The 14807-nt window shown below is 42.7% G+C and overlaps 2 protein-coding genes across 5 annotated transcripts in view; one reads left to right on the forward strand and one right to left on the reverse strand.

The window, feature by feature from the left end:
- Nucleotides 1-13519, reverse strand: part of AFG1L (AFG1 like ATPase) — a 169015-nt gene extending 155496 nt beyond the window's left edge. Inside the window, exons 1-2 of one of the 4 annotated variants that reach the window (XM_079780358.1) lie at nt 13441-13519; nt 10260-10366 (exon numbers count right to left, since the gene is read on the reverse strand). Coding sequence is in view for 3 of the 4 variants with exons in the window: in XM_079780359.1 (XP_079636485.1) it covers nt 2092-2227 (136 nt within the window). In the remaining variant the exon portion in view is untranslated. Of the gene's footprint in view, nt 1-2091; nt 2455-10259; nt 10367-13440 lie in introns of those variants that run through there. The other 3 variants (XM_079780359.1, XM_079780357.1, XM_079780356.1) reach the window with 3 other exon arrangements.
- Nucleotides 13520-13691: 172 nt separating this feature from the next.
- The window catches only part of SNX3 (sorting nexin 3), a 33023-nt gene continuing 31907 nt past the window's right edge, over nt 13692-14807 (forward strand). The window contains exon 1 of the mRNA XM_079781325.1: nt 13692-14141. Coding sequence (XP_079637451.1) covers nt 13980-14141 — 162 coding nt within the window. The 5' untranslated portion in view covers nt 13692-13979. The remainder of the gene's footprint in view (nt 14142-14807) is intronic.

A 14807-nucleotide genomic window follows, 5' to 3' on the forward strand; every position in this document is an offset into this window, starting at 1 on the left:
GGGACGGGAACATCTTCATAACTGCATTTTCATAAAATCTCCACACTCAGTTAAATTTTGAGTATAGGAGGTAATATGAGTACAGGTTAATAGCATAGCCTTTAGGGTCAAATGAAAGTCCACGTATAGCCTTTACTATATAGCCTTTACTTGAACCACAAGTTCTGTCATTTAATTAGCCTTATAACTTTTGCAACCTTGGATTCATCAACTCCAAATTGAGGATAGTAAGAATTAGATGAGATAATGTATGTAGAAAGCACTCAGCTTATTGCATGACACAGTACAGACCCTCAGTCGATCTTATATGTCATTATGATAATGTTCATTAAATCTTACTTTCCATAAATTATGGTTACGTGCAAAGAATGGAATTCTATTTTAACCATTTAAAACATGAAACAGTTCCATACTTATTGACATGGAATGATCTCCAAGATATACTAAGTAAAAAAAATAAAATAAAAGGAACAGAACAATGTGTACAGTATGTTCCACTTCTTTTTTTTAATTATGTTTTTATTGGTTTAAGAGAGAGAAGGAGGGAGGGAGGGAGGGAAACATCTATGTGAGAGAGAAACATCGATGGACTGCCTCCTGCCTGCCCCCCACTGGGGATCAACCCCACCCATATGCCCTGACCAGGAATCTAACTGGCAGCCTTTAGTGTGTGTTTGTTAAGCCTCACCTGAGGATTAAAATTTTACTATTGATTTTTAGAGAGAGTGGAAAGGAGGGGAAGAGACAGAGAGAAACATCGATGTGAGAGAGACACATTGATTGGTTGCCTCCCGCATGCTCCCCCAAGCAGCAACCGGTATGTGCCCTTAACTAACACTCTAGCCACTGGATAGGGCGTCAGTGGCCTTGTGGTGCATGAGAAGATGCTCAACCAACTGCGCCACAACAGCCAGGACACACTTCTATTTTCTTAATACTGATATTTATATACATATGTTTGTATATATACAGAATGTCCCTATAAAAATATTCCATTATAAAGTGGATTATGCTAAACGTTGCAGAAAAACCTTAGGTGACTTCCATAGTTCTAGTATTCATTTCAACACTATTGACCATAATAGTCAAAGACTAGATCAGAGTTTTAGCTATTTTAGCCAGTGAGGATCAATTAAGATATATAAGAGAGGGTGCTTGGAGATGAGGAAAAGCTTAAGTATGTGGATGGAAAAGACAAAAATAACGTCATTCATTAATTCAAAAAAAACACATCTGCCCAACAAACTTTGTGCTAAGAGATGAGGAAACAATGACACCTAGTCCTTGCCTGTGAACAGCCCGTTTAGTGGGACTACATGAACACAACAATAAAGTCAGCACTCCTGTGGGTTCGGTTATCAAAATATATGTGCATTCTGACCGGCCGGAGTGGTTCAGTGGTTGAATGTCAACCTATGAACCAGGAAGTCATGGTTTCATTCCCGGTCAGGGCACAGGCCCGGGGTTGCAGGCTCATCCCCAGTGTGGGGCATGCAGGAGGCAGCCGATCAGTGATTCTCATCATTGATGTTTCTCTCCCTCTCCCTCTCTGAAATAAGAAATATATTTAGGAAAAAAATATGTCAGGAACACCTAACATTTAAATGAATGAAGCAAGCCAGGTGACAAAATATACTCCAAGCCTCTAGTGACTTGAAAAGACTCTATCCCTCAATCTGCGAATGTTGGTGGAAGTGTGTCTGTCCCAGAACCCCAAGAACCAGGGGTCCCCCGGGGGTCCCAGGCGTGGCTTTTAGGTCCGGTGCCTGGCCACCAGCCCGGACCGCTTGGGAGGGCGCAGGACGGAGGGTCCCCCGCAGTCTCCGCCCCACACCGGCACCCCTTCTAGCCAGGCCCTTCCACACCGGGGCTCACCAGGCCCTCGCTCTCCCAAGCCGGGAGGGAACAGACTCGGGGTCGACCTCTGACCCTCCAGATGCCGGCCGGGGCCAGCTCCCTCCGTGCTCAAGGCTCCCTCACAGACGGGCGGTAGTGACACAAGGACGAGAGGCTGAAACTAACTCCTCTCGAGGGCTCGAAAACCGTGAAACCCGGATGGAGGGTTCCCTGGCCCTGTGCACAGTCACTGACCTTTCCAAAAGGGGCTCCCAGGGGCGGTGGCCGGAGGGGTCAGAGCGGCTGCCCAGGCTCCGCAGCCAACACATCTCCCCCTCAACCGGCTCTGCACTAATCGCAGGGTAGCCAAGGGCGGCCAGGAGGCCGCCATCTTGAGCTCCGTACAAGAGAAGGAAGAGGAAAACTTTATTGAGACCCAGGAGAGAGACGGTGGCACAGACAAATCCAACGGTGCTCACGGAAGGCTCCGCCCGAGAGAACGAAGGGAGCAGCCCAGGAACGCGACCTCCGGTAGAAAAGGGGCGGGCTGGCCTCCTGTGCCCTTTCGTCCCGCAGGTCGCTGCCAGCCGGGACTACGACCCCCAGCATGCAGTGCGGCGGCGCCGAGGGCGGAGGGCAGGGAGGGGCGGGGCGGGGCGGGCAGCTCTAGGCCCGGTGGGCGGGGCAATTCTGAGCCCAGCGCTGGATGCAGAGGAGCCCAAAATGTTTTCATGGAGTTGGAACTGGAGTACGATGTGTAACCACCCCTGAACCTTTTTCAATTAGCGTACTCTAGCCAGATTCCGAAACCTAAATAAAACGTAGGTGACTCAGTGGTAGCCCCAATTTTTTTTTTTTTCCTTTAGCGCCCAGTTCATCTTTGGCAGGATACCTGAAGCGTTTTCTTACCATTTTTATTTTCTGTATTAGAATAGCATAAATCTTTTTCAAAATGACATATTTTGAAAAAATGTTTTGAAAGAATTCACAAGTGACATGGGAAAGCCAAGGGCCTGAAATGGACAGTGAGTTAAGGGAGTGGCCATGGGTTAGTGTATCCAAAGATGAATTTCTGAGTGATCTGCCCTAATTTTATTTAACAAAAATGTTTTGAGAAACAATGATAAGTGTATTGGGAATGCAAATTGCTGTCCAGAAGAGGCTGGCAGTCCAGTAGGAGGGGTGAAGAAAAAGACAAAAGATTCTACCAAGTGCTGTGAAATCAATGAAAAAGCACTTTGGGAAATCTGGAAGGCCTACTAGAAGCTTTTTTGTTTTTAATCCTTACCAGAAGACATGCTTAGAAAGAGAAAGGGAGAAACATTGATGGGAGTCCTCCTTAAGTAAGAATTATGTATTTGCCAACCTTCCAACGAAAGTTACCATTTTTTCCTTTACTGAAACATTGTCTAACTTGTAACTAGAGACTGGCTAAAGACAATATTTGAAGTCACGTTCAATGCTTAAATCTTTATTTAGTTTCTACTTATTTTCTACAACAGATTAAAAATAACTAGTTCGTTTTGTTTTCCAGCTTTGAATATCCTTTATGAGCATATGCTTTTTAATTTTTTAAAAGATATATTTTTATTGATTTCAGAGGGAGAGATAGAAACATCAACGATGAGAGAGAATACCTACTGGGTATCGAGCCCACGTTCTGGGCATGCGCCCTTGACCGGAATCAAACCCAGGACCCTTCAGTCCTCAGGCCAACGCTCTATCCACTGAGCCAAACCAGCTAGGGCAGGATATGCTTTTTTTAAAAATGTTCAACCCAATGATAATGCGTATGTATTTACCTACATATTTCCTCCATAAATATCACTTGCCCAAATGTTGAAGGGGGAGGAGAGACTTTTCTCATATAATTTCTCCACATGACCTTTCTGCCATCTTTCTTTTAAAAATAGCAGCAACCCCAACTAATTCTAACTGTCCCAACTCCACATGCAAATTTGTAATCTTGGAGCCATCTTCAATTAATTACTTTCCCTCCTCACTCAGATCCAACCCTGCACCAGATATGATTAAATTTATCTTCTTAATATGGCTTTAAATCATCTACTCTCATTGGATCTTCCTCCTCCTGTCTTTACTAGGCTAATGCAGTCATCTCCTAACTGGCTCTGTCTCTTTCTCCTGGCTCCATCCTGCTGTCAGAGTTGTTTTAAAAAATGTGACCTAAAAATGTGATCTAAACTTGCAATGCCTGCCCACTGTCTACAGAATTTCTTTATTATAGACCTTTAGAAAATCAAGATCTGGCTCCTATCATCCTTACTATCTCATTATCAAGTATCTCATTTGTGTTCATGAACCTTCATGTATATTATTTTGAGAAAACTGGAAAAATGATCCCATTTCCTCTCTCATTTATTTCCTGTTTTCTCATACTTTTTTTAAATTAGAAAAATAATCACTTTAATGTAAATAATTATAAAACCTAGTAATTGAATTTTAATATTTTCAGGGCAACTCCACGGGTTTTCCAGGTTTAATGTTGCACATGTTTTTAGTATTCATTTTATAAAAGAAAAGTAAACTTCATGTAGATGGATATCCAGACTTAGTAAGAAAAATCATTTTTAGAGCAAATTGTTCTATATGTAGAACATGAGAGGAGGTGAGTTCAGGATCTTCCTACATCACCATCTTGAACTGGAACCAAAAAAATTACTTGTAGATCCTCAAGGGACCTTAAAGATCTGATTTTAACCCAGCAGTTTGCATATTAAGACTCAATGATTCTGAGCAATAAAGTAACTTCCCCAAGGTAGCTAAGCTACTACCCCTTCTTAAAATTAACTGAACAGTAATAGGGACCGAAAGCTTGTTTATTCAATGAGATAGTTCTTTAAATGGCCCTTAAATCAGTTGTATATCTAGACAAAAAGTAAACCGAGCCACATAGAATTTTAATTATCACTGAGTGATGGTCATAAGCAACCTAGTTTTGTTGGTTAGATGCAGTGCATATAGGCAATCAAATAGACTGAATATTTTTCAGTTCTACAGACTGCTTTTTCTGAGGAACTAAAGTTGGCCTAAAATGCAGCCAATCTTCAAAACTCAAAGATGGAATGATAAAACTATATGAACTCATTTGTTGACAAGTATTAGTACTTGTACCAGGTGCCTATTCTCAGAATTAGCCATGATTTGGCCTAGACCTCAAAGGAATAAGCTGGGTGTTGTGTTGTGTTTGTTTTCTAATGGGCACCTTGGGAAATTACTTGAATAAGTTTTAAATCAAGATGAGTTTTATTTACCCAAGTTTACTAGTAACAGAGCAGTTCTCAATCTAGAATCTCTAGATGATAAAAACTGAATACCTTTTAGTCATGGGGCATATCTAATTCAAGAAGGATTTATTACAAAGTTGAATGTCTTCTGCAAAAACCAAGACTGGATAAAACTAAGGGACCAGATGATAACAGTGTTGAGACCACTAATGTCTATACACACCAATTGTAAGGGCCCAATTTTCCCAGCATGTATCTCACTTAGGCCAAGAAATTCTCATCAACTTCAAAGGGAGAGATGGTCACCCACAGATCTGAGTTTGCAGTATCCAGGGCTTACTCAGCAGGAATACATGCTATAATCTATGGTACCAGGCTTCATTTCTTTAGTTCAAATCAACTCAGCTGGATTTTGAAGCTTTAGTTCTTGGAAATAATCAATTGTTCCTTACAATATCAAATCCTCTTGGCTTTATTTCACACAATGATTTTGTTGATTACCTAGGATAAGTATGGTTTAGATTTATAGATTGATATGCAAGACATGTAATATAGAGCTGTATGCTATACTACTATGTAGCTTTATAGTATCAAATTACCAAAATTTATTATGTAGGTAATTTGATGCATAGCAAAGAGAGAAGCTGTAGATTTAATTTCTTGTTTTGCTGTTCAATGATGTTCTTAAAAGTATAATTCTGTTTACAAGTACTGTTTTTCATCTTTAATTTGATACTTTACTATGAGGTAAATTATCTTTTAATGTAATTAGCTTTATGTAATAATTATGATCTTGAAAGTCTGCAAAGTGATTAAAGGGCATTTTCTAAGAAATAAATTTCTGGATGCAAATTATGCAATTTTTCTCCTTATAGTTTTGGTGTTATCTAATTTATTACTATCATTATTATTACTACTACTATTAAATTCTTATTAATTGGCAGGTATAAAGGTAGACCTTTACAAATATTAGACGTAAGGTCAAAAATATTTTTAATCACAGATTTCAAAAGTTGACAAGTATATCCCTGTTATCTTCTCTTAAAAACATTTATTAGGCCCTGCCAGCATTGCTCAGTGGTTGAGCGTCAGCCTATGAACCAGGAGGTCACCGTTCAATTCCGGATCAGGGCATATGCCTGGGTTGCAGGCTCAGGCTTGATCCCCAGTGTGGGGCATGCAGGAGGCAGCTGATCAATGATTCTCTCTCATCATTGATGTTTCTATCTCTCTCTCTCCCCCTCTCCCTTTCCCTCCGAAATCAATAAAAATATATTCTAAAAAAAAAATCATTTATTAGTTTTAACTCACTCTAGCATGTTATACACATCAGCACCTGTGCCCATTTAGCAAAGAATTTCAGTACAAATCACTCTGGATTGAATAGACATCTCTAAGAAGCATTACAATTGTTGCAATATTTTTAGAAACTGAACCGAGGAAATAAACAACTTCAGTAAAAGTGATTTAAATAACAAATAACATCTTTATAAACAGCTTATCTCCTTGAGAACAAAGAATAAACAAGGAGACAAGGGTTTTTTTTTTTTCCTTCCACTATTAAAGCAGATCACAATATGAGTGGGTGAAATGTCATGAATAATTGGAGAAAATCACAGAGTAATCTTCGACAAAAACATCTGATTTATTTAAATTGTCGCTGTTTGTCTTATTAGAACCTTTATTTAACCTTGTTATACACAATGCAGTATTCAATCTGGTTTACCAAAAAATGTACTTTGGAACTAACCATATCTTGAAAATTTTGACTTTTTCAAATGCAAGTTATGGTAATGTAAACCCTCCGGTGGCAGCTGTTTTACTTGAGACCTAATTAACTGACATTGCGTTAGACTGAAATGCCCGTGAAAACGAATGTTTTGAATCTGAAGCAATAGTGAATAAATCAAGGCTTTGAATAATAGATTTAAGCTCAGGTTTCTGGTCAAGAGGATCGTCAGGCTTCCCACGATTACATTCATGTAGATACAACATTCATTCGATGTCTTCTACTCACAAACCTAGCTCAGCACCACCAGGCATTCCTTATCGCAGCATTCAAGGCCTCATTTTGTGATTTTCCAACCATGGTTTTTTCTCTTTCTTTCTAGATAATATTATGTCCCTATTAACTCCTATGTAGATTCTTTGTATTTCAGGGCTTACCATTATGTCTGTCATTGTTCTAAATGCTATAAAAACATGAACTCTTTCAATACTTATAACCATGCTATGAAGTAGTATTGTCCCCACTGTACACATAAAGAAATGAAGGCACTGGCAGGTAAAGTAACTTTTCTAGGGTTAAGTAGATACTAAGGATTCTGCCCATCTCCTCTACCAAGCCCTGATTTTGCTCATAGTATTATCTTCAACTCAGAAGTACTTGTATAAAATATAAGATTCTAGCCAAGAGATATTTAATGTAAATATAAGACATAACTGAATGGCAATATGTAAGACATGCTAGTATTGTGCATAAGAGAGAAGTGTGGCCCTAACCGGTTTGGCTCAGTGGATAGAGCGTCGGCCTGCGGACTCAAGGGTCCCAGGTTCGATTCCGGTCAAGGGCATGTACCTTGGTTGCGGGCACATCCCCCATGGGGAGTGTGCAGGAGGCAGCTGATCGATGTTTCTCTCTCATCGATGTTTCTAACTCTCTATCCCTCTCCCTTCCTCTCTGTAAAAAATCAATAAAATATATATGTATATATTTTTTTTTTTTAAAAGAGAGAAGTCTGATCAGAGAAAATAGCCATTATGAAGATCTCTGTAGTCTAACATTACCTAAAACCAAGATAAAGGGCAGATGAGAAAGAAGGTAAAATATAGGACTCAATGTAGGTGAATAATAAGCCCAAGTGGTTTGTAAAGTAATGATAATGTTTATACCAAAAAGGATGTAAATAAGGGGAATTGCTTGAGGGTAAATGGGATGAGACTAATTTTAGATGTGTGAATTTGATTTAGTCAATAGGACAACAAACAGAACTAGCATATGGGTGCCTGGATGAGTATGTGGTGTGATGGGTGGCAAACGTAGTGGTATGCCTCTATTCAAGGTTGAAGTAAGTATAGATTGGAAGCATTAAAAGCTTAGTGGATCAAGTGTTGGTCTAGCAGGCCTGTCAATCTCTCTACCAAACCCAACCCACAGGTTCTGGACTAATACACCTTCTAAGAGGATGTGTTACCAAATGAATAGAAGAGCTTACTTCCTTTGCAAATACAACTAGAATCAAACCTGGTATGCCTGGACATGTATATCTCTGTGGCTAAGGTCTTGCACTAGAACATTAACACCAATCCACAGAGACCTGTCAGGCCCCTCATCTCCCAATAGAAGTCATAGTGTTCTTTGCATGCTGACATCTTCCTCTGACCTGGCATCTCGCAGACTTCCAGTCAGAGCAGTCCTCAGTTGCTTAGTGCAGTGCCTTCTTTGGGTCAAACCAGAGAAATAGGGGCAACTATTTCTCAAGTGCATTAATTTCTCTGAATTCCCACTGCTATTATCTTAGTTCTGCCAGAGTGGTTTTTCTAAACTAAAAATCAAATCACTTCCATTCCATGGTTTTCTTTAGAATGTTTTTAGATAATGTCCAGAATCAAAAATATGGACCATAATGCCCTTCATGCCTTGTCCCTTTGGCCTTAGTTCTTGACATAGTTTCCTTTTATTCTAGTAGCACTAAGCCAAGTGTAGCTCCTTCTTTCTTCTGGGCCTCTGCAAGTATTTATCTCTAGCTCCAAAATGCACCTCCCACACACAGGCACACCCAAATCATAGGCACTTTGCCTGTCAAATACCAACTTCATGTCTCAGTTTTGTCGTTTCCTTCTGGAATTTTCCCCTTCTGCCCCCGAGACTGGGCTATGTGACTCTCATCACCCTCTACTGACATGTCTGTATGACCAGACTAGAAGATCCTGGAAGCAAACACTATGTCTTGTTTACCACCATCCTTCTTCTCCGTGCTCCCTCCTCCCCCAGCACCTAGCACAGTGCCTGGCTTATTGTAGCTGCTCAGTACATATTTGTCATATGAATGGCCAGAAGGGTCTAAGAGTCTTAAGGGGACAAATCTGTTCATCTAAAGAGACCACATGATGCCCTTGGTTCTGGAATGGATCCCCCCTTTCCCACCAGTTAATCAATATATCTGGCATTCCTGAGATTCTCTGGATCCTTGTTACTCAGTGTGGTCTGGGGACCAGCAGCACTGGAATTACCTGGAAATGCAAAATCTGAGTCCTCAACTTCGAATTTCTGGATTAGAATCTGCATTTTTACAAGGTTCTCAAGTGATTAATATGCACGATAATGTTTGAGAAACAGTGCTCTAGATAACATTAGTGGTTCTTTACTCCAAAAGTTGGTAATCCATGTTCTTGAGAGAAAGAATGCAAATGTCTGGTTGCCAGTGTTCTGGAAGCTGAGGACTTGCCTGAAACAATCTACTCTTTGTTAGAAATTTCCTTCCCTACCTCCCAAAGCCTTCCATTTTGATTTTTTTAAAATATATTTTTATTAATTTCAGAGAGGAAGAGAGAGGGAGATAGAAACATCAATGATAAGAGAGAATTATTGATTGGTTGCCTCCTGTACACCCCCATGGGGGATCGAGCCTGCAACCCTGAACAGAATTGAATAGGGGACCCTTCAGTCTGCAGGCCAACGCTCTATCCACTGAGCCAAATCAGCTAGGGCCATTTTGAATTTTTAAATTTAAAATAATTTTATTTGGTTTTTAGAGAGAGAGAGAGAGAGATCAATTTGTTGTTCCACTTATTTATGCATTCATTGGTTGATTCTTGCACGTGCCCTTTGTATGTGTCCTGACGGGGGACACAACTTTGATGTATCTGGATAATGCTCTAACCAACTGAGCTACCAGGCCAGGGCGGAAGCCTTCCATTTTGTACAGCTCCTCAGAGCTCCTTTCCGTTTGCTAGATGGAATGCTGCTAATTCATGAATCATTGAATAAAGCCACTTTGATCTTTAAATTTACTTAGTTGAATTTTGTTTTTTTAACATAGGTCACACAAAAAAGAAGATAGGAATGGCTTGTAAACATATTGAAAAGATGCTCAAACCTGGCCAGAGTGGCTCAATTAGTTGAGAGCCATTCTGTGCACAAAGGGTTGCTGTTCCATTCCCGGTCATGGCACATACCTGGGTCTTGGGTTCCATCCCCAGTCGGGGAGCCTGCAGAGGGCAACTGATTGATGTTTCTTTCTCACATCAATGTGTATCTCTCCTTTCCTCTCTTTGAGCATGTCCTTAGGTGAGGATTAAAAAAGAAAAGGTGCTTAATTGTACTTATAAAAAAGATTAGAATAAGGATGTGATTTAGAATATTAAAGATTAAAACATTTGCTAACACTTGGTGTTGGTGAAGCTATGGGCAAACAGGCACTCCCATCCTTTGCTGAACAGGGTGTAAATAGGTAAAACATGTACAGAAGGAAGTTTTGCAATATTTCATAAATGCATATATCCTTTGGCCCAGTGATTCTATTTATAACATTTTATTCTACAAATTTAATCCCACATTTGGAATGATGTAATATTCAAGGTTATTTTTGCAGCATTGTAACAGTCGAAAGGTTGAGATCACCATATATATATTCATCAGTAGAGGACAAGTTAAATTATGGCACATCATGTAATGGAGTATTTGGGTGCTATACAAATGTGAGTCTATCTTCAATATATTATTAAGGGAAATATGGTACAAAAGTGTATCCTATGATACCATTTCTGTTAATATGTACACGCACAGATGTTTTACATGCTAGACTTTTTCTGGAAGGATACAAAAATACACAAGAAACGTAACAGGGGAACTAGATGGCTAGCCATAGGGATAGAAGGTAGATTTTTCAGTAAATACTCTAAGTGCATTTTCACTTCTGATTTGTTGTTTATTATGTGAAAAACATATAGAAAAGTACTTATATACTTTGACTATTTTTCTGTGGGGTTGTGCTTTTCTTATCAATTTATGATCTCAAGGAGATCAGAATTTCCATGTCTTACCCTTATCTCCTTAGTAACTAGAATTGAAATACCTATAGGCCTTTAATAAATATTTGTTGATTCAATAAATGTTGTACTTTTGGGGAAATAATCACATAATTTTAAAGTAATTTCTTTGTTTCAACTGTTCTCAGTATTATTAGAAATGGTTGCTAATGATCTGGACAATTTTTCAGTTTAAGGGACAGAGCACTTAAATTACATTGGGCCCAGCCAATGTAGCTCAGTTGATTGAGCATCATCCCATGCACCAAGAGGTCACCACTTCCCATCCATTCCTGGTCAGGGCACATGATGGGTTGTAGGCTGAATTCCCAGTAGGGGGCATACAGGAGACAGCCGATCCATATTTCTCTCTCTCTCTCTAAAATCAATAAAAACATATATTAAAAAATAAAATAATGTACATCAATTTTGCCCTGTGTGCTCAGTGGTTAGAGCATTGGCCAGCACCCGGAAGGGTCCTGGGTTTGATTCCCAGTCAATGGCATGTACCTGGGTTACAGGTTTGATCCCTGGCCCTGGTTGGAGCAATGTGGGAGGCAATCAATTGATATGTCTCTCTCACTTGGATGTTTCCTCCTCCTCCCCCTTCTCTTCCACTCTCTCAAAATCAATGGAAAAAATATCCTCAGATGAGGATTAAAAAAAAAAAAAGTACATCAGTTTCTGAAAGAAGATAAAAAATTCAGAAATAGTTATGGGGCTATAACATTAAGGGAGATAACTCTTCAGGCAGGGAAAGAAATTTATCCTTTATCTCAATGTTCAAAACCTGCATTTGGTAGAAATGAACTACGATATACTTGTTTTGTCTTGTTTTTATTTCTTACAAAGGTTTATCTGCGTTTCATTTCCAATGCTGTAGAGATAAGTTTGTCACTTTTTTATTTTTTAACTTACTGTGTTACTGGTGGGGACCTCGATTCTTCCCATCAATGCAGAAAAGATTTTAAGGTCAAGGAAAATGAAAACAAAGCAAAGTGGGATTTATTGAAGATATACTCCAAGCGAGCAGCAGCAGGCCAGTCAAGAGACCATGGCCCTGAACCCCTGGGTTATATGGTTTAAACCAAAAAGATGTTACCAGAGAGAGGAGGAGACCTCAGTTCTTGTCTTCTTGAGGGAACAATTCCAATCAAGAGACAAAAGTGTAGAAAAGCAAGCAAAGAATTCATTGACCACAGCAAAAATATACATAGAAGAGTGAAACAAGGAAGGGCATAAAAGAAGCAAAAGGAGAGCCTAGGCTGGGCTGCTTTGGCCACTGGGAAGCCAGAGAAAAGGGGGAAAAGGAGCCTTAGAGACAGGTTCAGGGGTTAGACCCGGATGGGCTGCTGCTGCCGCTGCTTCCCTGGTTGCAAGCCTCAGGGGGTCACTTGGAGGTTAGGGGATACATGTGGGGGAGGGGGAGGGAAGAGAAGGAGCGGTGGAAGGGAGGAATGGCAAGGGGTGTGCTTCCTGAAGGAAGAGCAGCACCAGGACCTTCATTTTCAGGGGTTTTAAAGGCTGGGCGGTTAGGGGAGGTCTTATAAGGGCAGATCAATAGAATATTCATCTGCTTTAGGCTGATGTCCCAAAATGAGATTTATTCTCTCAATCTGTCTGTCCTTGGGTGTGGTTGGTAAATGGGACTTAATTGGATTTCTGTTATCTGTCTCCCTGAGTTGGAAAATTTAAACTATTTACCCTCTAGTTGGGGAGGAGTGCAAACCATTTACTTTTTTTTAAAAAAGTGTTTAAAGTATTCCATATAGTAGTACACATATCTCCTTTTTTTCCCCCATTGACCTTCCCCCAGCCTCCCCATACCATTTACTTTTAAGTGTCCTTGGTTTAGGGAAGATAGAATTTACGAAGTGGACATAAACTGCTGTTTAACCATCTGTCACCGCTTTCCCATTCCACTCCTCCTGAAATTTTCCTAGTTCCTTACTATTCTATAACAACTGGGATTGTGTGGGAACTGAAGGAAGAAGTTGCAGGTCATCCAAACATAGGGCATTCAAGGCAGGTTTCAGCCTAGCTACTGTATGTTGTTTCTGAGAGCCCACCAGCCAAAAACGGTTTGATCTTAGTGCTATGATCTCATGAGTTTTTGTTTGTTTGTTTGTTCCACTCCTACTTTACAGCATTCAATTGATCAAATCAGACAGGTGTCTGGTGAAACTCTCGAAGGTGATGTCAAAGTCACTGAGGCATTGGTTACGGGTTACCACGAAAGGCACAGTCCGTGGTACCAGGTGAGGCGGTGGATAGGTGGGCAGAGTTAGCATTGGCAGCTTGGTTCCGATAGCCAGGAAACCACGCCTACCTCGCCGTTTAACTTCTGTCCCGCAGTTCCCCAGGGCGAGAAGACCCTTTCCCGGGTTTTCCCCACCGCTCCAGGCCCAGGAGGCCGCAAACAGACAGGAAGCGCCGCCCCCGCTTCCCTGGGTCCTGCACACCCCCTGCCACACTCCCACGGCGACGCGCTCGCCCGGTGCATTGTGGGCGCTGTAGTCCGGCCGGAACCTGCTTCTGACTACAAGTCCCGTGACGCCGCTCCTCCTCCACCTCCTCCGTCTGGTCCGCAGGCCCCTCCGCGGCCTCCGCAAGGCCTCCCGGGCCGGGCGCGGCATTCCGGCGACTCAGCGGTCTCTTCCCTGAGCACGAGAGGCGGAAGCCGGAGGGGCTCGGGGAGGAGCTTCGCGCGCGGGGTGAACGCCCGCCCTACGTGCTCGTTCGCCTCGCGACCGCTGCGCGCGAGCCCGGTGTCCCCGCGGCCAGCAGCGGCGGCGGCGGCGGAACGCGGCGGGGGCGGAGGGAGCCCGCGGAGGCGGCGGAGGCGGCGGCGGCGGCTGCACCAGCGACATGGCGGAGACGGTGGCGGATACCCGGCGGCTGATCACCAAGCCGCAGAACCTGAATGACGCCTACGGGCCGCCCAGCAACTTCCTTGAGATCGATGTGAGCAACCCGCAGACGGTGGGGGTCGGCCGAGGCCGCTTCACCACCTACGAGATCAGGGTCAAGGTGAGGCCGTCTACCCCAGCTCGCGGTGAGACCCCTTCCTGCCCTCTCGGGCCGCCCCCTGCCGACCCAGGAGCGCCTCCCCTCGGGCAGCCCAGGCCGGGATCCCCAGGCTGACTCGGTAGGGCTGCCCTGTCCGCGGGCGGGGTCCTGGGCCAGGCTTCCTGGAGGGCTGGGCTGGGCGGGGGGCTGCAGAGGGAGCCGAGCCCGGCGCTGGCACTGGGAGAAGGTGCATGGAGATCAGGACGGGGGTTGGGCGCCGCCGGCCCCTCCAGCCGCTGATCTGGGAGTGACATTTGAGTTGGAAAGGGGTAGATCTTTCGAGAACACAGAACGCAGCCTTTCGGGAAGGGAGGTAGATGTGACTGAGATAGGGGGTTTGCGCAAAGTTGAAACCCTCCCAGTTTTCCTTTCTTGGACACTTTTTCCCAGCAGTGGCCGAGCCAAGCTGGTGGCTTTGGGCTTTTCCCAAGCCTCCGGACTAACCTCGGTGGTACACTCTTGGAACAGAATCTAATGGGAGTTCACAAAAGTCTGACAAATTTGGTGTGGCTGAGCCAGGTGAGAGGGGTGGTTGGAAGTGACATTGACCTTAGCGTTCCGGGCCACCGTTGTCGGGGGTGTAGGTGGGGAGTGTTGCCTACCTCACAATCCAGAACCACGGCGCTT

The sequence above is a fragment of the Cnephaeus nilssonii genome (genome assembly GCF_951640355.1).
Source record: "Cnephaeus nilssonii genome assembly, chromosome: 9".
Taxonomy (NCBI): Eukaryota; Metazoa; Chordata; class Mammalia; order Chiroptera; family Vespertilionidae; genus Cnephaeus; species Cnephaeus nilssonii.